The sequence below is a fragment of the Ranitomeya variabilis genome, chromosome 5 (assembly GCF_051348905.1).
Source record: "Ranitomeya variabilis isolate aRanVar5 chromosome 5, aRanVar5.hap1, whole genome shotgun sequence".
Taxonomy (NCBI): Eukaryota; Metazoa; Chordata; class Amphibia; order Anura; family Dendrobatidae; genus Ranitomeya; species Ranitomeya variabilis.
In genome coordinates, this window is record NC_135236.1 from 682,396,847 (window position 1) to 682,420,391 (window position 23,545).

The window sequence follows — 23,545 nt, forward strand, 5'->3', positions numbered from 1 at the left end:
TTATCATGTATCTCTGTATACAGGGAGCTCCCCCTAGTGGTGGCTGCAGACAGGATCTTATGTATCTCTGTATACAGGGAGCTCCCCCTAGTGGTGGCTGCAGGCAGCATCTTATCATGTATCTCTGTATACAGGGAGCTCCCCCTAGTGGTGGCTGCAGACAGGATCTTATCGTGTATCTCTGTATGCAGGGAGCTCCCCCTAGTGGTGGCTGCAGACAGGATCTTATCATGTATCTCTGTATACAGGGAGCTCCCCCTAGTGGTGGCTGCAGACAGGATCTTATCATGTATCTCTGTATACAGGGAGCTCCCCCTAGTGGTGACTGCAGACAGGATCTTATCATGTATCTGTGTATACAGGGAGCTCCCCCTAGTGGTGGCTGCAGACAGGATCTTATCATGTATCTCTGTATACAGGGAGCTCCCCCTAGTGGTGACTGCAGACAGGATCTTATCATGTATCTCTGTATACAGGGAGCTCCCCCTAGTGGTGACTGCAGACAGGATCTTATCATGTATCTCTGTATACAAGGAGCTCCCCCTAGTGGTGGCTGCAGACAGGATCTTATCATGCATCTCTGTATACAGGGAGCTCCTCCTAGTGGTGGCTGCAGACAGGATCTTATCATGTATCTCTGTATACAGGGAGCTCCCCCTAGTGGTGGCTGCAGACAGGATCTTATCATGTATCTCTGTATACAGGGAGCTCCCCCTAGTGGTGACTGCAGACAGGATCTTATCATGTATCTCTGTATACAGGGAGCTCCCCCTAGTGGTGACTGCAGACAGGATCTTATCATGTATCTCTGTATACAGGGAGCTCCCCCTAGTGGTGACTGCAGGCAGGATCTTATCATGTATCTCTGTATACAGGGAGCTCCCCCTAGTGGTGGCTGCAGACAGGATCTTATCATGTATCTCTATATACAGAGAGCTCCCCCTAGTGGTGGCTGCAGACAGGAGCTTATCATGTATCTCTGTATACAGGGAGCTCCCCCTAGTGGTGGCTGCAGACAGGATCTTATCATGTATCTCTGTATACAGGGAGCTCCCCCTAGTGGTGGCTGCAGACAGGATCTTATCATGTATCTCTGTATACGGGGAGCTCCCCCTAGTGGTGACTGCAAACAGGATCTTATCATGTATCTCTGTATACGGGGAGCTCCCCCTAGTGGTGACTGCAGACAGAATCTTATCATGTATCTCTGTATACAGGGAGCTCCCCATGGTGGTGACTGCAGACAGGATCTTATCATGTATCTCTGTATACAGGGAGCTCCCCCTAGTGGTGGCTGCAGACAGGATCTTATCATGTATCTCTGTATACAGGGAGCTCCACCCTAGTGGTGACTGCAGACAGGATCTTATCACGTATCTGTGTATACAGGGAGCTCCCCCCTAGTGGTGGCTGCAGACAGGATCTTATCACGTATCTCTGTATACAGGGAGCTCCCCCTAGTGGTGGCTGCAGACAGGATCTTATCATGTATCTCTGTATACAGGGAGCTCCCCCTAGTGGTGACTGCAGACAGGATCTTATCATGTATCTGTGTATACAGGGAGCTCCCCCTAGTGGTGGCTGCAGACAGGATCTTATCATGTATCTCTGTATACAGGGAGCTCCCCCTAGTGGTGGCTGCAGACAGGATCTTATCATGTATCTCTGTATACAGGGAGCTCCCCCCTAGTGGTGGCTGCAGACAGGATCTTATCATGTATCTGTGTATCCAGGGAGCTCCCCCTAGTGGTGGCTGCAGACAGGATCTTATCATGTATCTCTGTATACAGGGAGCTCCCCCTAGTGGTGGCTGCAGACAGGATCTTATCATGTATCTCTGTATACAGGGAGCTCCCCCTAGTGGTGGCTGCAGACAGGATCTTATCATGTATCTCTGTATACAGGGAGCTCCCCCTAGTGGTGGCTGCAGACAGTATCTTATCATGTATCTCTGTACACAGGGAGCTCCCCCTACTGGTGGCTGCAGACAAGATCTTATCATGTATCTCTGTATACAGGGAGCTCCCCCTAGTGGTGGCTGCAGACAGTATCTTATCATGTATCTCTGTACACAGGGAGCTCCCCCTACTGGTGGCTGCAGACAGGATCTTATCATGTATCTCTGTATACAGGGAGCTCCCCCTAGTGGTGGCTGCAGACAGGATCTTATCATGTATCTCTGTATACAGGGAGCTCCCCCTAGTGGTGGCTGCAGACAGGATCTTATCATGTATCTCTGTATACAGGGAGCTCCCCCTAGTGGTGGCTGCAGACAGAATGTTATCATGTATCTCTGTATACAGGGAGCTCCCCCTAGTGGTGGCTGCAGACAGAATCTTATCATGTATCTCTGTATACAGGGAGCTCCCCCCTAGTGGTGGCTGCAGACAGGATCTTATCACGTATCTGTGTATACAGGGAGCTCCCCCTAGTGGTGGCTGCAGACAGGATCTTATCATGTATCTGTGTATACAGGGAGCTCCCCCCTAGTGGTGACTGCAGACAGGATCTTATCACGTATCTGTGTATACAGGGAGCTCCCCCTAGTGGTGGCTGCAGACAGGATCTTATCATGTATCTCTGTATACAGGGAGCTCCCCCTAGTGGTGACTGCAGACAGGATCTTATCATGTATCTCTGTATACAGGGAGCTCCCCCTAGTGGTGGCCGCAGACAGGATCTTATCATATATCTCTGTATACAGGGAGCTCCCCCTAGTGGTGGCTGCAGACAGGATCTTATCACGTATCTGTGTATACAGGGAGCTCCCCCTAGTGGTGGCTGCAGACAGGATCTTATCATGTATCTCTGTATACAGGGAGCTCCCCCCTAGTGGTGGCTGCAGACAGGATCTTATCATGTATCTGTGTATACAGGGAGCTCCCCCTAGTGGTGGCTGCAGACAGGATCTTATCATGTATCTCTGTATACAGGGAGCTCCCCCCTAGTGGTGACTGCAGACAGGATCTTATCACGTATCTCTGTATACAGGGAGCTCCCCCTAGTGGTGGCTGCAGACAGGATCTTATCATGTATCTCTGTATACAGGGAGCTCCCCCTAGTGGTGGCTGCAGACAGGACCTTATCATGCATCTCTGTACACAGGGAGCTCCCCCTAGTGGTGGCTGAAGGTTGATTCTTGACCGTATCTCCTGTCTTATGTAGATTACGGTCAGGACACAGATGCGATGTTGTACTATGTCTTTAATGTACAATCAGACAGAACATCATGTCCACATTTGATATTGGCCCCTTTGTGCTCTCCTGGGCCCCGTTGGTGCTTACTGTGGTCCAGCTGCTCCTCAGCTTCTCTCTTCGGGGGTGTTACTGATGAGTATCACTCATGTGAAGGTGTGCGCTGAGCCGGACATGTTTGTGAATGAGTTTCTCTCCTTGTTGGTCACCATTCTGCCCCCTCTCTACAGACTGTGATGCGCCCCCTACTGGCCGGACAGTAAATATGGGCGCCTTTCTCTCCGGTGTGCAGAGGGAGCTGCGGGCGCTGTGACAGTAGGACGAGTGCCTGCTCCGCCGGGTTCCCACTCCCTGCCATCTCCCTGGTCTGTTGCTCCCTGTTTTGGCAGAAGTGCAGGTAGTGGTGCCGATGTCTCCAGGGCCCGTGTATATACGTATGTCAGTGGCCACCGCTCTGGGTATCCGGGGATCTCCAGCTCTACATGGACGTTCTCTGCTCGCAATTTCCCTCATTTTTCGTAGCTCCGGATCCGCACCCAACAGCTCTTATCACACTCTCTGTCCCACACGTAGATTGCGGCATGTAGCAGCTCCGTGAAGGTGGCGAGAAAAGTATGTAGGTGCTTGATGGGGTCACTCATCTCATAGAAGGAGAGACGCCCGGCCCCATAATCCAGGTAGATCCCAAACCTCTGAGAGGAGATCTTGTCATGGATCGGGGTGGTTTTCCAGTTATGTATGACGGCGTATTCCAGGCCGTTAATCCACCGGCACAGAGCCCAGGACTGCTCATTGTTCCCTACAGAGCCCTGCCGACCCTTTCTGGCCACGTTAGCGTAGCTCATGCCCACCCTCCAGGCCCCCGTGCCGCTGGTCTCCACCTCCCAGTAACCCTGGTCTGTGGCAACCCCACTGCTGCTGAGCACCTGCGAGTGGTCGAACCGCTCCTCAGACTCCGGACGCTGCAGGTCTCTTTGTGACCAGGTTGCGGTTTTCAGATCTTCGGATATATGGACATGGTTTTCGGCCGTGTTTACGTCTAGTAGTAGGTCGGTAATTTCCTGAGCGTAGATTCCTCTCTTTATACCGGTGATCATGTCTGATAGACCGGAGTGTAACATTGTGGAGATCAAACCCACGTCCACATCATGAATAGCACAAAGGCTCCTCTCTGTTCCTCGATCTGTATAAGCCTTATATTCCGTCTCCTGCAGTGCCATCAGTGGTCCGTTGGAGGTACGCAGCTCCTTGATGTGACAAATATCTCTGAACAGCTCCTCCTTTTTGACCTTCAGCTTCTGGATTAGATCAGAGATTGACCTGGACGTCTGCTCCTTTTGTCTGGAGATCTCATTCAGGATTCGCTTCTCCAGAAGGTCCATCTGTCTTCTGCTGTTTATGAACAGGACGTTCATTCTCCTGCTGATGTCCTCAGCTTTGGCTTTTTCCGCCTTCATTTCTTCTTGGAGTTCCTGAACTCTTTGCTGAATCTGACCATTTTGGGAAGTCAGTTCCTCCAGGACTTGGTGTATGTTGCCTTTCTCCTCTGTCTGCAGGTGGTGGCCTCTGTCTGCAGTGCAGTCATCTCTCGGGGTTCTCTCATGGAGGAACCATTCTTCTAAACCAGTCAAGACCTCCTCTTTAATCTCTGCTCCTAGATTGTGGTCCACACTTGATTGGACATATTCCTTCCTACGGACTGAGTGATTGGAGTCGGCCATAGGAGCTTTATGATCCGAGCAACTATGGATGGACTGCAGACTCCTCTCCACGTTGGTCACCACCAGTAGATTATTGTTCTTCAGACATTTGTAGACTGTTGTTTTTTCAGCGTGGCCCCAGTTCTTGACATGTCGGTAAAGTTCCCTCATCTGCTCTTGGGTGGTGCCGTTATTCTTCACAAGGTCATACTGCTCATCCGTCAGGAGCTTCATCTGTCTCAGGTCATCCATGGCTGGCACTACCATAGAGATGGTCTGGATGAGACGACTCATGCTCTGGTCCAGGACGTGTCCTGTCGGGGATGACACATTAAATGACCAGTCAATGAAACGGCAGACTGAGGTTGGCCTTTCTGATGTCCCCCATCGTGAACAGAGGAAGGGTCTTTCTCCTGCTATAAAAATTTACAAAATGTCTGCTGTTTCCATTAAACCAATGAAACGAGAACAATATAAATGTCTGATACAATGGGTTTGTTCTCCAAATTTACCAAAAAATGCCATTTATTACTGACTCCTGCCCTCTTGGGATTATTTACTTCTACATGACCAGCATATTTAGTACTTAGACCTTTCTGGCTGATATAACCTGCTTCAGATGTGATTCATAGCCATACTCCAGCTTCTGGCAGCGTTCTTCATGGGCAATGGGCAGTGGCCACCACCATGCTTCACTGTAGACACCGACCCCCGAAGTTGATTCACACTGTAGGCATGACTGAGCCCTCGCTGTGCTTGACTGTAAAAATCACCAAGCCACCACCATGCTTCACTGTTGATACCACCGAGCCCCTGCCATGCTTCACTGTAGACACCAAGCACACACTTTGCTTGACTGTAGAAATCACAAAGCCCTGACGCACTTCACTGTAGACATCACCGAGCTCCTGTTGTGCTTCACTATAGGCATCACAGATCCCCCACTATGCTTTACTGAAGAAATCACCGATTCCCCCCTCCGTGCTTCACTCTAGATGCTTTACTGTCAGCAGGGTGCGCTTTTCAATGATCACTTATGTTTTCCTCCTCCAGAAAAACCGCTGATCCATTTTGCGTTAGTAGAGGTGACACTTTGGAGTTTGGGCAGAAGACCTTTAATAGTTATGTTTCTAGCTGTATACATGGATTCCTTAGCACTGCTTCCACTATGTCGCACTGCTGGTCTTCTGGAGGGTTTTTGAACACCGGCCTCCTCAGGAACCTGGTGGCAGCCTCCACTTACTGCCACTTCCGGTGCCTCTCTGCTCCCCTTTTCTCTTAGACCTCTATATTTTATCCTTGTTTATACATTCATCTCTTCTCTTCACTTTTTGGATCATTCTCAAAGCAATTCCAGAATATTAGTGACCTGTAGGCCTTTGCCTTTGTTCTCAGGAACACTGCAAGAAGCCGTTGTCTAAACATGCATCGTGTCAGTAACAGGTTATAACAGCCAGACAGATCAACCCAATACTAAAGACACCGGTCATGAACGGATGAATAATCCTGAGACTTTGTGATTCATGTAAGTGGCATTTGGTGGTAAATTTGGAGGAACCACTGGTTATATTTCATGTGCTTAGATATCGACTTTGTTCTTGATTCATTGACTTACTGTGGACGGGATCTGTCGCTGAGTGGGCACAGTATAGCCATATGTGACGGGATTGGTCGCCGTGTGGGCACAGTGTGGCCATATGTGGATGGAATCTGTTGCCGTGTGGCGGTATGTGGACGGGATCTGGCCCCGGTAGGCACAGTACGACCGTATGTGGATGGGATCATTCGCCGTGTGTGCTCAGTGTGGCCATATGTGGACGGGATCTGGCCCTGGTGGGCACAGTATGGCTGTATTTGGACGGGATCTGTCGCCGTGTGGGAACAGTGTGGTTGTATGTGGACGAGATCTGTCGCCTTGTGGCCGTATGTGGAAGGGATGTGTCGCTGTGTGGCCGTATGTGGAACGGGATCTGGCTCCGGTGGGCAGTCAGGCCGTTTGTGGATGGGATCTGCCCCAGTGGGCACAGTATGGCTGTATGTGGATGGGATCTGGCCCCGGTGGGCACAGTATGGCCGTATGTGGATGGGATCTGGCCTCAGTGGGCACAGTACGGCTGTATGTGGATGGAATTTGGCCTCGGTGGGCACAGTACGGCTGTATGTGGATGGGATCTGGCCTCGGTGGGCACAGTACGGCTGTATGTGGATGGAATCTGGCCTCGGTGGGCACAGTACGGCTGTATGTGGATGGGATCTGGCCCCGGTGGGCACAGTACGGCTGTATGTGGATGGAATCTGGCCTCGGTGGGCACAGTACGGCTGTATGTGGATGGGATCTGGCCCCGGTGGGCACAGTATGGCCGCATGTGGATGGGATCTGGCCTCTGTGGGCACAGTATGGCTGTATGTGGATGGGATCTGGCCACGGTGGGCACAGTCAGGCCGTATGTGGATGGAATCTGGCCTCGGTGGGCACAGTCAGGCCGTATGTGGATGGAATCTAGCCCCGGTGGGCACAGTACGGCTGTATGTGGATGGGATCTGGCCCCGGTGGGCACAGTTAGGCCGTATGTGGATGGAATCTGGCCTCGGTGGGCACAGTCAGGCCGTATGTGGATGGAATCTGGCCTCGGTGGGCACAGTCAGGCCGTATGTGGATGGAATCTGGCCTCGGTGTGCACAGTCAGGCCCTATGTGGATGGAATCTGGCCTCGGGCACAGTCAGGCCGTATGTGGAAGGAATCTGGCCCCGGTGGGCACAGTACGGCTGTATGTGGATGGGATCTGTGTTATGATCCTGGTGGTTAGGATCACAAAACTGACCTGATAAGTATACCAGAATATAGGACTAGCTCTGGGGATGTGGGAACTTTACTGACCGCAACCCTGATCCTATCAACACACACTATAGGCAGCCGTGGAACGTTCCTAAAAACCTAGACGCCTCTTCACAGCCTGAGAAACTAGCTACCCCTAGAGAGAAAGCAAAGCCTCACTTGCCTCAGAGAAATACCCCAAAGTTTAGACAGCCCCCCACAAATAACGGTGAGTGAAGGGGAAAACACAAACATAGAAATGAAAACAGGTTTTACCAAATGAGGCCCGCTAATACTAAATAGTCAGAAGATAGCAAGGAATCTGTGCGGTCAGTATAAAATGCTATCAAAAATTATCCACGCAGAGAATACAAGAACCCCCACACCGACTCACGATGTGAGGGGCGCAACTCTGCACCCCAGAGCTTCCAGCAAGCGAGAAAATCACATATTAACAAGCTGGACTGAACTTATCATATAGTGAGAAACATTTTCAAGGGAACAATGAGCAACATGAACTAGCAAGACTTAGCTTCTCCAGGAGGAGACAGGTCACAAGGGAAGTCGAAGAGAGATCAGAACAGCAATGAATACAAAGACAGCAGGCAACAAGTAAAGGTCCAGGTGGAGTTAAATAGGCAGCCAGAATAGCAGAAAACCAGGCAGCTGGAACCCAGCTACAGACCAGCCGTATCGCTAAAGGCCACCAGAGGGAGCCCAAGAACAGAACTCACACAGTACCACTCATGACCACAGGAGGGAGCCCGGAAACGGAATTCACAACAGATCTTGCCCCGGTGGGCACAGTATCGTCGTATGTGGATGGGATCTGGCCCCGGTGGGCACAGTGCGGCTGTATGTGGATGGGATCTGGCCCCGGTGAGCACAGTACGGCTGTATGTGGACGGGATCTGGTCTCGGGCACAGTATGGCCTTATATGAATGGGATCTGGCCCCGGTGGGCACAGTATGGCCGTATGTGGATGGAATCTGGCCCCGGTGGGCACAGTACGGCTGTATGTGGGAGTATATGGCAGTTCGAGAGGTCATATGAAACATTATAAATGCCCGTTGTACTCACGTACATGAGACCCGATGGATAAGATGTCACTTCTCACCTTCCGCCATGGTCTGCAGCTATTCCTCATTCTCTGTCCTTCCTGTGCGTTCGTCAGTCGCTCGTTCCTCAGAGTGGAGGAGGATGGGGTGGTAGTGCCCTGAGAACACGAGTGTTTGTGAGAGGCTGATAAGGCTTCTGCCGGCAGATACATAGTGTAACCGTCCTATAGCGTCACCAGGACTACTGGAGTCCTGCATATGTCAGGCACTGTATACGGGGGCACTCTGTGGCAGACACTGTATACAGAAAATATAAACCTTTATTAGTTACACTTAGGGTATGTTTCCACGGTCAGTATTGGCAGCGCTTTGGATGCAGCATATGTCTGCTCCGTCCAAAGCACTGCTGGCTTTTCTATGTAAGAGGAGGGACCGGGCCGGGCCGGGGGTACCTTTCTTGCGCCGGGTCCGGAACTGTTGGGACTGTCACCTTTGTTGTCTGGGGGAAAGCTTAGAAACCCGGACCGACCATTGCACTTGACAGCAGGGGGCTTAGCTAGACTAAAAAGGGTAGAGCGCGCAAAAAGAGTGTTAGGCTTGGCGGGAGCACGCAGCAGGGAAATTTTGGTGCTCCGTCCTCTGACCACCGTGACAGCGCAGGTCTGCGCTATCGAATCCCTGTGGCCACTTACAGAGACTGTGACCGGAGTCTCTGTGCCTATTACCCGTTGGCTCCCGCCGCTCAAGACACCCAACGCTGTGGGTCAGTAAATATCGCGTGCGTGCCGCCTAAGAAATACCGGGTGACTCTCACCGAGAACTGTTCCCTCTCTCACCCGCATACTTCTGCCAAGCTTTGGAAAGCTCTGGCAGTATTGGAGGCTGCTCTCCACTCTGCACCCCGAATCCCGGACCCAGGGCCCCGTGCAAGACGTCGAGGACTTATCATCACTGCCAGGAACCGGATCATCTGCAGGACGACACCGGATTCAACACGTGCCAACTGCGTTGGCACCACCGTCTGAACTCTGCAGTCAGGAAGCTGTCAGACTGATAAGTTGATCTTAATGAACAGATGTTATACTATTTGCCCCTTTACCTCCCTCAGCATACCTTTTCTGCTCATACCACCTGCCTCTCCTTCCCCCTTCCTGCCTGGAGTACTCCCAGTACAAGTAAAAATTAACTTTAACCCTTGCTCTGCCTCCTGTCCGTAACTGCATCCTGCAACCTGCTCACACTTGGCGTAGTCGGTAGGATGCAGTCTAACTGCACTGAAGTGGCAGACCAAGAAGTGTTGGGGGGCCCAAGGTCCAGTATAGCCCTGTGCGCAATGTTAAGTAACCTGAAGTTTACTGGGAACAACACTATGCTATGGAGCTGGACTGAGCAGAACTGGGAGATGATAAGGATGCACCCCATGACTCCTGCATTAGAGGCGGAGGTTGCCATGATGGCTATAGATGGAGAGGCAAGGGATCCTGTTATGCTATGCCCCCCTCGAGAACGGGACACTTGTAATAAGGTATTACAGATACTGGAAGAGACACACATAAACCCCATGGACGTTGGGGAGTTACGCATGCGTTTATTTTGACGGGTGCAAAGGGAGGGGGAGACGGTGACCCAGTATATGAACGCACTACAGGAGATCCACACTGCTATTACTAGAAAAGACGGCATGGGTATAGGGCCTACTGACATAGTACCGCAAGATCAGTTAGTGATAGGCTTGCGAGAAGTACTGCTGAAACAGGCCTCGCGCGAGCGCTTGTGGGTAATCCACGCATTACCTTTTCTGAAATGGCGAGCGAAACACAGGAGCAGGGGGTGACAGTCCAGGTGGGGAAGGTCCAGAATGAAGAGGTGTCCGTGACAATGGCCACCAAACAGAGATGGGTAGAAGAGTGGCGGAAAGAAATCTAGGGAATACGTGATGAATTGTTTGATTCAAAGAAGAAACCAGCCACATCAAATTCGCAGGCAGAACTGGTCCTGAGCCTCGTGAAGTGAGAACGTCCCGTAGAGAAGAATTCCCTACTTGCTACAACGGTGGTGAGCTTGGACATTTTGCTCGGGGTTGTATACGACGAAGCCACCCCCTACAGCGCCGCCCGTTAAACTAGGAGGCTCCGAGGCTGGGGTGACGCTGCCCGGAGCCTGAACAGTCAAGAAGGAGAAGCTGAAGTCCCACTAGTCTAGTTTCCGTGTGCCCTCTCGCCTGGGTCGAAAGGGAATGGTGCTGATCGCCGGAAATGCAGGTAACACATGCTGTCACTCTAGGGATGAACATATTGAAGGAATTCAGAAGTCTTCTCATCGAGTCCCCAGATGTGTTCCTAAAACAGTGGAGCCCTCACACCCCCAGAGGAGGGTGTTCCAGCGGCTAATCCGTACGGCTCAAGAAATCTAGTGACCGGAAGATGTTGGGGAAAGTGATCGTTCCAGCTGCAGCCAACCTGGTTGTACCGCCAGGGCAGACCATGCTCACTCTGCTCATCTGAGCTTGTACCCCTCTGGAAGGAGTCGAGATACAGATAGAGCCAGCTTGTATGGAGCAGCGCTGGGTGGCTCGGATGGCGAAGTTTTGATATAAGATCATCTACAAGAGGGGAGATGAAAATACGCCGATGCCTTATCCAGAGTGACGCATGAAAAACCTGGGCCCAACCGTGACGAAAAGCTGGAAGTCTAAGAGGTTACTGAGTTCGGGGATTCTGCCAGGACGTTGGCAGCTACGCAGGACCAGGTACAGGCAGTTACTCGGGAATGCTTACTGGGACGGTCCCGTGATGAGTGGGTCCGGTTACAACAAGAAGATGGGGTACTTGCTCAAATGAGACAGTGGGTAACTCTGAAACAACTACCCAGTCAAAGATAGAAAGACGCCTTGTCTTCGGGGACTCTGCAGATCCTTCGGCGGTGGGAAAGACTCCAACTGAAGAATGGGCTATTGTACCGAAAGATTCAGTTACAACGGGAACTGGATGTCACCTGGCAGATGGTGATCCCCGAGGCGCTGCTGCCTAAGGTAGCTACAGAAGCACACAAAAGAGGAGCTTACTTCGGTCAAGAGAAGACCGTTCAGTGGCTGCAAAAGCTAGTTTACCATCCTCACCTGAAAGCCGTGGTGGAAGAGGCCTGTCGGCAATGTATAAGTTACGAATTAGCTAAGCTCCCGGAGCAAAGAGCTCCCACACAGACCATCGTGACTTCTGCACCTCTGGAAGTATTGATGATAGATTATCTGACAATAGGTCCAGCCCACCAGCAATATGAGCATTGTCTAGTAAAAGACTACTAAGTTCACCGTTGTGTCTCAGACACGTTACCAAACTACCGAGTCCGCAGCACATGCCATCTGCAAGAATTTCATTCAAGTGTATGGCTGTCCAAAGAGAATCCACTCTGATCAAGGTGCCTGTTTCCTAGGGTGAGTGATGGAAGAACTGCACCACCTGTACCAGATCAAAAAATCTCAGATGACGCCTTACCACCCTCAGGGAAATGGAGCCTGTGAACTGTTGAATCAGACTCTTATCTAGATGTTAAGGACACTAAAGGAAGACCGAAAGGCCCGGTGGCCTGAATTTGTAGCTGAGGTAGTGTGGGTGTATAACAACCGAGTACACTGCACCACCTGATACACGCCATATACCCTGCTGTTCGGCCGGCCTAGAAGAGAGATTACCGAGCTGGAGTTGGATCCAGAGGAGGACTACCCATGGACGGGGGTGTCCACCTGGGTTCAAGGTCATCGTCTGCGTACCCTACATCATCTGGTGCAGACCAGGTTTTGGGAACTTGAGCATCCAGAGACAGCTCCTCTGTGAGGGACAGCTCTCCAAGCCGGGGACCGAGTGTTGGTTCGAGATAATCGTCCTAGAGACAAACTGGAGTACCGGTGGGAAAAAACCCTGTATCGAGTAAAGCGGAGAATCAGCTTGGAAGTGCCGATCTATGAAATCCAACCTGAAAGGGAAGAAAATGCCCCCACTCGAATAGTTCACTGGAGTATGTTACATCCCTGTTTGGCGAGAGATCCTTTCCAAATTGAAGAGGCGAAAAGTGCTCCTGAAACGTTCCATCCGGCCGTTGCTGTTTGCGAAGAAGAAGTCGCCTGTAAATGCGGAAGTGGGACAAGTTCCTGAAGGGGTTGCTCTGTTAGAAATGGGCGCGTCCCCATCCTCATCTGTTCAGCCCAACTCGACTACTCAACCTAATTCGACTACTCCTTCTGACTTAAGGCGCTCTGAACGGGCCACAGCCGGAATACCCCCCAACAGGTACGATCAGGACCAATTTGTTTGGCAATAAATCATTCAAGGACTAGTAGAATCTCAACACAAACTACAAGAACTGTCGCCTGTGGAATGGCGAGCAAAAGGAGAGGGGGGGTGTAAGAAGAGGGGCCGGGGGTACCTTTCTTGCGCCGGGTTCGGGACTGTCACCTTTGTTGTCTGGGGGAAAGCTTAGAGACCCGGACTGACCTTTGCACTCAACAGCAGGGGGCGCAGCTAGGCTAAAAAGGGCACGAAAAGAGGGTCAGACTTGGCGGGAGCACACAGCAGGGAAAGTTTGGTTCTCCGTCCTCCGAGCACCTTGACAGCGCATGTCTGCGCTATTGAATCCCTGTGGTAACTTACAGAGACTGTGACCGGAGAACTGCCTATTACCCGTTGGCTTCCGCCGCTCAAGACACCCAACGCTGTGGGTCAGTAAATATCGCGTGCGTGCCACCTAAGAAATACCGGGTGACTCGCTGAGAACTGTTCCCTCTCTCACCCGCATACTTCTGCCGAGCTTCGTTAAGCCCCAGCGGTATTGGAGGCTGCTCTCCACTCTGCAACCTGGACCCAGGACCCCGTGCAAGACGTCGAGGACTTATCATCACCGCCAGGAACCGGATCATCAATGCCTGCAGGACGATACTGGATTCAACACTTGCCAACCACGTTGGCACCATCATTTGCCAGTTTCCTGACTGCAGAGTCTTAGATTCAGACTGATAAGTTGATCTTAATGAACAGATGTTATACTATTTGCCCCCCGTTACCTCCCTCAGCATACCTTTTCTGCTCATACCCCTGCCTCTCCTTCCCCCTTCCTGCCTGGAGTACTCTCTGTACAAGTAAAAATTAACTTTAACCCTTGCTCTGCCTCCTGTCCGTTACTGCACCCCGCAACTTGCTCACATGTACGCGCTGTGATTCTGCACGTGTTCATCATCGTCACGGCCGGCCGTAGCTGACATGCACAGCAGGTTATGTGCGACCGTTCAGTCCCGGCGTCCGTTTCCCTCCAGAGTTCCCCCAGCCGACAGAAGTCCGGGAAGGTTACCTGCGTGACAGGTTCAGGGTCAGTGAGGTCTGTGGCCCCAGCGGTCACCACTCTCCGTCTCTGCGCCTCACTCTTGGCTTCCTGTTCGGGGTGGTGGTCTGTGCCTCTCTGGTGCCCCCTCCTCAGCCTCTGCTCACAGTGTTCACAGGCCCGTTATCTCTGCGCTGAGGCCCCGGGGCGTGTTGTGTATTAAGGTCCGCTGCCCCCATAGGACGGACCCAGCCAGGTGAATTTAAACCTTCATTTAAAGAGACGGCTGAAGAAATATAATAAATCCTGCAGGGCATCTCCGTCTCTTCATCAGGACCTCACAGCCAGGGCTCAGCGCAGGTCTTGGGCTGACATTCAACAGCGCACAGGCCCGTACCCACCCTGCCTCCTCCCTACACATGAATAATACCGCCAGATCATGACAAGATATTGCAACCGCAAAGTCATCAAGTAACACCGCCATACTGATCATTAACAAAACGTGTGCCAAATATTTCCATATACTGCAATATAGAGGGCAAATAATACCATAGCCACAGCGGGACAGAGTAGTGACCAAATAATGCTGCAATATTATTATTAATGGTGGATAGCAGTTATACTCCGGGAGCAGATACAGTTAGGTCCATATATATTTGGACAGAGACAACATTTTTCTAATTTTGGTTATAGACATTACCACAATGAATTTTAAACAAAACGATTCAGATGCAGTTGAAGTTCAGACTTTCAGCTTTCATTTGAGGGGATCCACATTAAAATTGGATGAAGGGTTTAGGAGTTTCAGCTCCTTAACATGTGCCACCCTGTTTTTAAAGGGACCAAAAGTAATTGGACAGATTCAATAATTAAAAATAAAATGTTCATTTCTAGTACTTGGTTGAAAACCCTTTGTTGGCAATGACGGCCTGAAGTCTTGACCTCATGGACATCACCAGACGCTGTGTTTCCTCCTTTTTGATGCTCTGCCTTCACTGCGGTGGTTTTCAGTTGCTGTTTGTTTGTGGCCTTTCTGTCTGAAGTTTAGTCTTTAACAAGTGAAATGCTGCTCAGTTGGGTTGAGATCAGGTGACTGACTTGGCCATTCCAGAATATTCCACTTCTTTGCTTTAATAAACTCCTGGGTTGCTTTGGCTTTATGTTTTGGGTCATTGTCCATCTGCAGTATGAAACGACGACCAATCAGTTTGGCTGCATTTGGCTGGATCTGAGCACACAGTATGGCGGCTCTGAAGACCTCAGAATTCATTCCTGTGTCACATCATCAATAACCACTAGTGACCCAGTGCCACTGGCAGCCATGCATGCCCAAGCCATCACACTGCCTCCGCCGTGGTTTACAGATGATGTGGTATGCTTTGGATCATGAGCTGTACCACGCCTTCACCATACTTTTCTCTTTCCATCATTCTGGTAGAGGTTGATCTTGGTTTCATCTGTCCACAGAATGTTCTTCCAGAACTGTGCTGGCTTTTTTAGATGTTTTTTAGCCTTTTTATTCTTGATGCTTATGAGTGGCTGCACCGTGCAGTGAACCCTCTGTAGTTACTTTCATGCAGTTTTCTCTTTATGGTAGATTTGGATATTGATGCGCCGACCTCCTGGAGAGTGTTGGTCACTTGGTTGGCTGTTGTGAAGGGGTTTCTCTCCACCATGGAGATTATTCTGCGATCATCCACCACTGTTGTCTTCCGTGGGCGCCCAGGTCTTTTTGCATTGATGAGTTCACCAGTGCTTTCTTTCTTTCTCAGGATGTACCAAACTGTAGATTGTCCCACTCCTAATATTGTAGCAATTTCTCGGATGGGTTTTTTCTGTTTTCGCAGCTTAAGGATGGCTTGTTTCACCTGCATGGAGAGCTCCTTTACCGCATGTTTACTTCACAGCAAAACCTTCCAAATGCAGCACCACACCTCAAATCAACTCCAGGCCTTTTATCTGCTTAGTTGAGAATGACATAATGAAGGGATTGCCCACACCTGTCCATGAAATAGCCTTGGAGTCAATTGTCCAATTACTTTTGGTCCCTTTAAAAACAGAGTGGCACATGTTAAGGAGCTGAAACTCCTAAACCCTTCATCCAATTTTAATGTGGATCTCCTCAAATGAAAGATGAAAGTCTGAACTTCAACTGCATCTGAATTGTTTTGTTTAAAATTCATTGTGGTAATGTCTATAACCAAAATTAGAAAAATGTTGTCTCTGTCCAAATATATATGGACCTAACTGTATGTGTATACAGTAGAGAGATCCAGTGATCACCGCTAACGTCGCCCATCATTGGGTTCATGTTCTCGTTTCTCCTCTATTCGGTCATGACCATCATAGCTTCTGACCACGACATCTCGGATTCCTCACTTCTCCTGTATCCTCCCTCCTTTATCTCCACTCTGCAGTATATAACAACAGTGCCCCCCGTGCCATAGTACCAGTGCCCCCTCATTGTAATAATGCTCCCCCTATGCCTCCATATAGTAATAGTGCCCCCTCATTGTAATAATGCTCCCCCTATGCCTCCATATAGTAATAGTGCCCCCTCATTGTAATAATGCTCCCCCTGTTCCTCCATATAGTAATAGTGCCCCCTCATTGTAATAATGCTCCCCCTGTTCCTCCATATAGTAATAGTGCCCCCTCATTGTAATAATGCTCCCCCTGTGCCTCCATATAGTATTAGTGCCCCCCTCATTGTAATAATGCTCCCCCTGTGCCTCCATATAGTAATAGTGCCCCCCTCATTGTAATAATGCTCCCCCTGTGCCTCCATATAGTAATAGTGCCCCCTCATTGTAATAATGCTCCCCCTGTGCCTCCATATAGTATTAGTGCCCCCCTCATTGTAATAATGCTCCCCCTGTTCCTCCATATAGTAATAGTGCCCCCCTCATTGTAATAATGCTCCCCCTGTGCCTCCATATAGTAATAGTGCCCCCCTCATTGTAATAATGCTCCCCCTGTGCCTCCATATAGTAATAGTGCCCCCTCATTGTAATAATGCTCCCCCTGTTCCTCCATATAGTAATAGTGCCCCCTCATTGTAATAATGCTCCCCCTATGCCTCCATATAGTAATAGTGCCCCTCATTGTAATAATGCTCCCCCTGTGCCTCCATATAGTAATAGTGCCCCCTCATTGTAATAATGCTCCCCCTGTGCCTCCATATAGTAATAGTGCCCCCCTCATTGTAATAATGCTCCCCCTGTGCCTCCATATAGTAATAGTGCCCCCTCATTGTAATAATGCTCCCCCTGTGCCTCCATATAGTAATAGTGCCCCCCTCATTGTAATAATGCTCCCCCTGTGCCTCCATATAGTAATAGTGCCCCCTCATTGTAATAATGCTCCCCCTGTGCCTCCATATAGTATTAGTGCCCCCCTCATTGTAATAATGCTCCCCCTGTGCCTCCATATAGTAATAGTGCCCCCTCATTGTAATAATGCTCCCCCTGTGCCTCCATATAGTAATAGTGCCCCCTCATTGTAATAAAGCTCCCCCTGTTCCTCTATATAGTAATAGTGCCCCCTCATTGTAATAATGCTCCCCCTGTGCCTCCATATAGTAATAATGCTCCGCCTGTGCCTCCATATAGTAATAGTGCCCCCTCATTGTAATAATGCTCCCCCTGTGCCTCCATATAGTATTAGTGCCCCCCTCATTGTAATAATGCTCCCCCTGTGCCTCCATATAGTAATAGTGCCCCCTCATTGTAATAATGCTCCCCCTGTGCCTCCATATAGTAATAGTGCCCCCTCATTGTAATAATGCTCCCCCTGTGCCTCTATATAGTAATAGTGCCCCCTCATTGTAATAATGCTCCCCCTGTTCCTCCATATAGTATTAGTGCCCCCTCATTGTAATAATGCTCCCCCTGTGCCTCCATATAGTATTAGTGCCCCCTCATTGTAATAATGCTCCCCCTGTGCCTCCATATAGTATTAGTGCCCCCTCATTGTAATAATGCTCCCCCTGTTCCTCTATGTAGTATTAGTGCCCCCTCATCGTAATAATGCTCCCCCTGTTCCTCTATGTAGTATTAGTGCCCCCTCATTGTAATAATGCTCCCCCTGTTCCTTCATATAGTAATAGTGCCCCCCTCATTGTAATAATGCTCCCCCTGTGCCTCCATATAGTAATAGTGCCCCCTCATTGTAATAATGCTCCCCCTGTGCCTCCATATAGTAAGTGCCCCCTCATTGTAATAATGCTCCCCCTGTTCCTCTATGTAGTATTAGTGCCCCCTCATTGTAATAATGCTCCCCCTGTGCCTCCATATAGTAATAGTGTCCCCTCATTGTAATAATGCTCCCCCTGTTCCTCCATATAGTAATAGTGCCCCCCTCATTGTAATAATGCTCCCCCTGTTCCTCTATATAGTATTAGTGCCCCCTCATTGTAATAATGCTCCCCCTGTTCCTCCATATAGTATTAGTGCCCCCTCATTGTAATAATGCTCCTCCTGTTCCTCCATATAGTAATAGTGCCCCCCTCATTGTAATAATACTCCCCCTATGCCTCCATATAGTAATAGTGCCCCCTCATTGTAATAATGCTCCCCCTGTGCCTCCATATAGTAATAGTGCCTCCTCATTGTAATAATGCTCCCCCTGTTCCTCCATATAGTAATAGTGCCCCCTCATTGTAATAATGCTCCCCCTGTGCCTCCATATAGTATTAGTGCCCCCTCATTGTAATAATGCTCCCCCTGTGCCTCCATATAGTAATAGTGCCCCCTCATTGTAATAATGCTCCCCCTATGCCTCCATATAGTAATAGTGCCCCCTCATTGTAATAATGCTCCCCCTGTGCCTCCATATAGTAAGTGCCCCCTCATTGTAATAATGCTCCCCCTGTGCCTGCCTCCATATAGTAATAGTGCCCCCTCATTGTAATAATGCTCCCCCTGTGCCTCCATATAGTAATAGTGCCCCCTCATTGTAATAATGCTCCCCCTGTGCCTCCATATAGATAGTGCCCTCTCATTGTAATAATGCTCCCCCTGTGCCTCCATATAGTAATAGTGCCCCCTCATTGTAATAATGCTCCCCCTATGCCTCCATATAGTAATAGTGCCCCCTCATTGTAATAATGCTCCCCCTGTGCCTCCATATAGTAATAGTGCCCCCTCATTGTAATAATGCTCCCCCTGTGCCTCCATATAGTAATAGTGCCCTCTCATTGTAATAATGCTCCCCCTGTGCCTCCATATAGTAATAGTGCCCCCTCATTGTAATAATGCTCCCCCTGTGCCTCCATATAGTATTAGTGCCCCCCTCATTGTAATAATGCTCCCCCTGTGCCTCCATGTAGTAATAGTGCCCCCCTCATTGTAATAATGCTCCCCCTGTGCCTCCATATAGTAATAGTGCCCCCTCATTGTAATAATGCTCCCCCTGTGCCTCCATATAGTAATAGTGCCCCCTCATTGTAATAATGCTCCCCCTGTGCCTCCATATAGTAATAGTGCCCCCTCATTGTAATAATGCTCCCCTTATGCCTCCATATAGTAATAGTGCCCCCTCATTGTAATAATGCTCCCCCTGTGCCTCCATATAGTAATAGTGCCCCCCCATTGTAATAATGCTCCCCCTGTGCCTCCATATAGTAATAGTGCCCCCTCATTGTAATAATGCTCCCCCTGTGCCTCCATATAGTAATAGTGCCCCCTCATTGTAATAATGCTCCCCCTGTGCCTCCATATAGTAATAGTGCCCCCTCATTGTAATAATGCTCTCCCTGTTCCTCCATATAGTATTAGTGCCCCCTCATTGTAATAATGCTCCCCCTGTTCCTCCATATAGTAATAGTGCCCCCCTCATTGTAATAATGCTCCCCCTGTGCCTCCATATAGTAATAGTGCCCCCTCATTGTAATAATGCTCCCCCTGTGCCTCCATATAGTATTAGTGCCCCCCTCATTGTAATAATGCTCCCCCTGTGCCTCCATATAGTAATAGTGCCCCTCATTGTAATAATGCTCCCCCTGTGCCTCCATATAGTAATAGTGCCCCCTCATTGTAATAATGCTCCCCCTGTTCCTCTATATAGTATTAGTGCCCCCTCATTGTAATAATGCTCCCCCTGTTCCTCCATATAGTATTAGTGCCCCCCTCATTGTAATAATGCTCCCCCTGTTCCTCTATATATAGTATTAGTGCCCCCTCATTGTAATAATACTCCCCCTGTTCCTCCATATAGTATTAGTGCCCCCCTCATTGTAATAATGCTCCCCCTGTTCCTCTATATAGTATTAGTGCCCCCTCATTGTAATAATACTCCCCCTGTTCCTCCATATAGTATTAGTGCCCCCCTCATTGTAATAATGCTCCCCCTGTTCCTCTATATAGTATTAGTGCCCCCTCATTGTAATAATGCTCCCCCTGTTCCTCCATATAGTAATAGTGCCCCCCTCATTGTAATAATACTCCCCCTATGCCTCCATATAGTAATAGTGCCCCCCTCATTGTAATAATGCTCCCTCTGTGCCTCCATATAGTAAGTGCCCCCTCATTGTAATAATGCTCCCCCTGTTCCTCTATGTAGTATTAGTGCCCCCTCATTGTAATAATGCTCCCCCTGTGCCTCCATATAGTAATAGTGTCCCCTCATTGTAATAATGCTCCCCCTGTGCCTCCATATAGTAATAGTGCCCCCTCATTGTAATAATGCTCCCCCTGTGCCTCCATATAGTAATAGTGCCCCCCTCATTGTAATAATGCTCCCCCTGTTCCTCCATATAGTAATAGTGCCCCCCTCATTGTAATAATGCTCCCCCTGTTCCTCTATATAGTATTAGTGCCCCCCTCATTGTAATAATGCTCCCCCTGTTCCTCCATAGAGTATTAGTGCCCCCTCATTGTAATAATGCTCCCCCTGTTCCTCTATGTAGTATTAGTGCCCCCTCATTGTAATAATGCTCCCCCTGTGCCTCCATACAGTAATAGTGTCCCCTCATTGTAATAATGCTCCCCCTGTTCCTCCATATAGTAATAGTGCCCCCATCATTGTAATAATGCTCCCCCTGTTCCTCTATATAGTATTAGTGCCCCCCTCATTGTAATAATGCTCCCCCTGTGCCTCCATATAGTAATAGTGCCCCCCTCATTGTAATAATGCTCCCCCTGTTCCTCCATATAGTAATAGTGCCCCCCTCATTGTAATAATACTCCCCCTATGCCTCCATATAGTAATAGTGCCCCCTCATTGTAATAATGCTCCCCCTGTTCCTCTATGTAGTATTAGTGCCCCCTCATTGTAATAATGCTCCCCCTGTGCCTCCATATAGTAATAGTGTCCCCTCATTGTAATAATGCTCCCCCTTTTCCTCCATATAGTAATAGTGCCCCCTCATTGTAATAATGCTCCCCCTGTTCCTCTATATAGTATTAGTGCCCCCTCATTGTAATAATGCTCCCCCTGTTCCTCCATATAGTATTAGTGCCCCCTCATTGTAATAATGCTCCCCCTGTTCCTCTATATAGTATTAGTGCCCCCTCATTGTAATAATGCTCCCCCTGTTCCTCCATATAGTAATAGTGCCCCCCTCATTGTAATAATACTCCCCCTATGCCTCCATATAGTAATAGTGCCCCCTCATTGTAATAATGCTCCCCCTGTGCCTCCATATAGTAAGTGCCCCCTCATTGTAATAATGCTCCCCCTGTGCCTCCATATAGTAATAGTGCCCCCTCATTGTAATAATGCTCCCCCTGTGCCTCCATATAGTAAGTGCCCCCTCATTGTAATAATGCTCCCCCTGTTCCTCCATATAGTAATAGTGCCCTCTCATTGTAATAATGCTCCCCCTGTGCCTCCATATAGTAAGTGCCCCCTCATTGTAATAATGCTCCCCCTGTGCCTCCATATAGTAATAGTGCCCCCTCATTGTAATAATGCTCCCCCTGTTCCTCCATATAGTAATAGTGCCCCCTCATTGTAATAATGCTCCCCCTGTGCCTCCATATAGTAATAGTGCCCCCTCATTGTAATAATGCTCCCCCTATGCCTCCATATAGTAATAGTGCCCCCTCATTGTAATAATGCTCCCCCTGTTCCTCCATATAGTATTAGTGCCCCCCTCATGGTAATAATGCTCCCCCTGTTCCTCCATATAGTATTAGTGCCCCCCTCATTGTAATAATGCTCCCCCTGTTCCTCCATATAGTAATAGTGCCCCCTCATTGTAATAATGCTCCCCCTGTGACTCCATATAGTAATAGTGCCCCCTCATTGTAATAATGCTCCCCCTGTGCCTCCATATAGTAATAGTGCCCTCTCATTGTAATAATGCTCCCCCTATGCCTCCATATAGTAATAGTGCCCCCTCATTGTAATAATGCTCCCCCTGTGTAGTGCCCCCTCATTGTAATAATGCTCCCCCTGTGCCTCCATATAGTAATAGTGCCCCCTCATTGTAATAATGTTCCCCCTGTGCCTCCATATAGTAATAGTGCCCCCTCATTGTAATAATGCTCCCCCTGTGCCTCCATATAGTAATAGTGCCCCCTCATTGTAATAATGCTCCCCCTGTGCCTCCATATAGTAATAGTGCCCCCTCATTGTAATAATGCTCCCCCTGTGCCTCCATATAGTAATAGTGCCCCCCTCATTGTAATAATGCTCCCCCTGTGCCTCCATATAGTAATAGTGCCCCCCTCATTGTAATAATGCTCCCCCTGTGCCTCCATATAGTAATAGTGCCCCCTCATTGTAATAATGCTCCCCCTGTGCCTCCATATAGTAATAGTGCCCCCTCATTGTAATAATGCTCCCCCTGTGCCTCCATATAGTAATAGTGCCCCCTCATTGTAATAATGATCCCCCTGTGCCTCCATATAGTAATAGTGCCCCCTCATTGTAATAATGCTCCCCCTGTTCCTCCATATAGTAATAGTGCCCCCTCATTGTAATAATGCTCCCCCTGTTCCTCCATATAGTATTAGTGCCCCCCTCATTGTAATAAAGCTCCCCCTGTTCCTCTATATAGTATTAGTGCCCCCCTCATTGTAATAATGCTCCCCCTGTGCCTCCATATAGTAATAGTGCCCCCTCATTGTAATAATGCTCCCCCTGGTCCTCCATATAGTAATAGTGCCCCCTCATTGTAATAATGCTCCCCCTGTTCCTTCATATAGTAATAGTGCCCCCTCATTGTAATAATGCTCCCCCTGTGCCTCCATATAGTAATAGTGCCCCCTCATTGTAATAATGCTCCCCCTGTGCCTCCATATAGTAAGTGCCCCCTCATTGTAATAATGCTCTCCCTGTTCCTCCATATAGTAATAGTGCCCCCTCATTGTAATAATGCTCCCCCTGTGCCTCCATATAGTAATAGTGCCCCCTCATTGTAATAATGCTCCCCCTGTTCCTCCATATAGTAATAGTGCCCCCTCATTGTAATAATGCTCCCCCTGTGCCTCCATATAGTAATAGTGCCCCCTCATTGTA

General features: G+C 49.2%; 1 protein-coding gene across 3 annotated transcripts; it reads right to left on the bottom strand.

The window, feature by feature from the left end:
* Positions 1-3,237: 3,237 nt before the first annotated feature.
* LOC143777116 (uncharacterized) lies at positions 3,238-14,396 on the bottom strand. Of its 3 annotated transcripts, none has more exons than XM_077267157.1 (3): positions 14,111-14,396; positions 8,830-8,928; positions 3,238-5,209 (listed from the first exon to the last, which is right to left on the bottom strand). In XM_077267157.1, the coding sequence occupies exons 2-3, from the start codon at positions 8,837-8,839 to the stop codon at positions 3,705-3,707; spliced, it is 1,515 nt and encodes a 504-aa protein (XP_077123272.1). In that variant the 5' UTR covers positions 8,840-8,928; positions 14,111-14,396; the 3' UTR covers positions 3,238-3,704. The 3 variants fall into 3 exon arrangements, with proteins under 3 accessions (XP_077123272.1, XP_077123274.1, XP_077123273.1); XM_077267159.1 differs by having other exon boundaries at positions 8,797-8,928; XM_077267158.1 differs by lacking the exon at positions 14,111-14,396 and having other exon boundaries at positions 8,830-9,155.
* Between the last annotated feature and the right edge of the window lie 9,149 nt (positions 14,397-23,545).